Source organism: Brassica oleracea, chromosome C8, assembly GCF_000695525.1.
Source record: "Brassica oleracea var. oleracea cultivar TO1000 chromosome C8, BOL, whole genome shotgun sequence".
In the NCBI taxonomy this organism is placed as follows: domain Eukaryota; kingdom Viridiplantae; phylum Streptophyta; class Magnoliopsida; order Brassicales; family Brassicaceae; genus Brassica; species Brassica oleracea.
The window spans coordinates 33,302,844-33,305,018 of NC_027755.1; the positions used below are offsets into that span (position 1 = coordinate 33,302,844).

Here is a 2,175-nt window from a genome sequence, read left to right on the forward strand (position 1 = left end):
CATCATGATAAGTTTTGTCTATGTTATGTGATTATATATGCACTATTATTTATCTTAATTCTGTTTATCTGTAGACTTCTTTAACTGGAACAGAATCAAGTTGCGCTACTGTGACGGTGCTTCTTTCTCTGGAGATAGTCAGGACGAGGTTAGTTAGAGACAAGAGTGTACTTTATTTCATATTTTGTCTTTATAATTCGTTACAACGAGTTCTATTCATAGGATTCACAAATTTTCTATCGAGGAAAACGAATCTGGCAAGCGGCGATGGAAGAGTTTATGTCTTTAGGCATGCAGAAAGCAGAACAGGTCTTTATATTTTGATTTGCTCTGCTTTTATGTTCTGTTTCTCTTTTTATCTAATCTAATCACTTTGCAAGTGTACAGGCTCTGCTTTCTGGTTGTTCAGCCGGAGGGTTAGCTTCAATCCTGCACCTTGATGACTTCAGGGAACGATTACCTCTTTCTACAAAAGTAAAGTGCTTAAGTGATGCTGGAATGTTTCTGGACGCGTAAGTAAATCTCTTCAACTTTTGCCTTTTCTGTTTAGGAGAAATATTATTTTCTATCGAACTTAAAATGTTTGATGGGAAATGCAGAGTGGATGTCTCTGGGGGACACTCGCTAAGGAACATGTTCCAAGGTGTTGTTACAGTCCAGGTACTATCAGATTTTATATACAACTTAAACATTATTATATGCTTATTGTAGCTCACTTAATACTTCTAATTTATAGAACCTCCAAAAGGACTTGTCCAGTGCATGTACAAACCATTTGGATCCTACTTCGGTACATACCTTTCACTTTATTAATATCAATGTTTGATCAAATCCTTTAACGTTATTCTTTGTGCCGTTTCTCTTCAGTGCTTCTTTCCACAGAACTTGGTTTCAGACATTAAAACTCCTATGTTTCTTCTCAACGCAGCTTATGACTCGTGGCAGGTAATTAATCATCTCTTTCTTGTGTTTAGCTCTTAACCTAATCCGACAATGTTTCCTCAGGTCAGACAGAGCTTAGCTCCTTCACCTGCTGATCCAAGAGGCGTCTGGAAGCATTGCAAATCAGATATCTCGCGCTGTAATTCATCACAGCTTCAATTCTTACAAGGTGCAAAATTTAAAGTTTATTAGTAATTTTACTGTCACACTCTCTACACTGATGTTTTCTATGTCCTTACACAAAATAGAATTCAGGAAACAAATGGTGCTTGCATTAAACTCATTCTCAGCATCTCCACAGAACGGTCTTTTCATAAACTCTTGCTTCACGCATTGTCAGTCTGAAATACAGGACACTTGGTTTGCTCAAGATTCTCCCAAGTTAAACGGAAAAGTAAGATTGTCCTTCATGTTGTTTCTATCTCATTGTATCAATCACATCAAGTTTGTTAAACTCTGGTCATGACATGATTGTCTTTTTTGGTTTGGCAGAGAGCGGCAGAGTCTGTAGGTGATTGGTACTTCGACCGATCCAACAATGTTAAAGACATTGACTGTCCTTACCCATGCGACAAAACATGTCACCATCTGATTTTCCAATGAGTAAATCTTTGTGTTATCTGATAATCTATTAAAATAAGCTTTATGCAGTGTTGATCAAACAGCTTACTTCAAAGATTTGATCTCCTCTCCTTAGTGCTTCTTTGGTCCCTCTAGTGTTTAACAAAACTCTTACCTCAGATTCTCTAGCTTAGTAGGTATAGAGTCAGAAACCTTATTCTTTTCATACCTCTTTAAGTTATTTATAACCATTTGCTTCAAAATCTCGAATCTAAGTTAGTGACAAAATCCATGTCATTACAAAGAATAGAATATCAAAATGAAAAAGAACACATTCCTTTATTCATTGGACTCTATTACAAAACGTCCGAATCTCAAAAACAGATCATGAGCTCTGGCTTTTCATGTCAAAAGTCTAAACCTTTGTCTGTTCTGTGAGGTCCCTTTGTGTTTTTGAAATTCCTCCTATTGTACATAGCACTTTATCTCTCACCTTTGTGTACCACAGTGAATCGCACGTTAGGGTTACACGTTGCTATTTCCATCATCCATGTAACAACTGCTGATTAAGCTCGTAAATCTCATAAAAACCCATTAAAAACATCAAAAACCCTAAAAGTTACGCAATTACTTGAAGCAAAAGCAAGAGTACAAAAGTAAAAAAAAAAAAAA

General features: G+C 36.3%; 2 protein-coding genes across 2 annotated transcripts in view; one reads left to right on the plus strand and one right to left on the minus strand.

Moving 5' to 3' along the window:
* The window catches only part of LOC106307225 (pectin acetylesterase 6), a 3,915-nt gene extending 2,257 nt beyond the window's left edge, over positions 1-1,658 (plus strand). The window contains exons 4-12 of the mRNA XM_013744120.1: positions 75-148; positions 223-309; positions 388-512; positions 600-660; positions 737-790; positions 868-945; positions 1,006-1,111; positions 1,191-1,336; positions 1,435-1,658. Of these exons, the coding sequence (XP_013599574.1) occupies positions 75-148; positions 223-309; positions 388-512; positions 600-660; positions 737-790; positions 868-945; positions 1,006-1,111; positions 1,191-1,336; positions 1,435-1,545 (842 nt within the window). The 3' untranslated portion in view covers positions 1,546-1,658. The remainder of the gene's footprint in view (positions 1-74; positions 149-222; positions 310-387; positions 513-599; positions 661-736; positions 791-867; positions 946-1,005; positions 1,112-1,190; positions 1,337-1,434) is intronic.
* An 87-nt stretch (positions 1,659-1,745) lies between these two features.
* The window catches only part of LOC106307226, a 1,431-nt gene continuing 1,001 nt past the window's right edge, over positions 1,746-2,175 (minus strand). The window contains exon 2 of the mRNA XM_013744122.1: positions 1,746-2,161. The gene's annotated coding sequence lies outside the window, so the exon portion shown is untranslated. The remainder of the gene's footprint in view (positions 2,162-2,175) is intronic.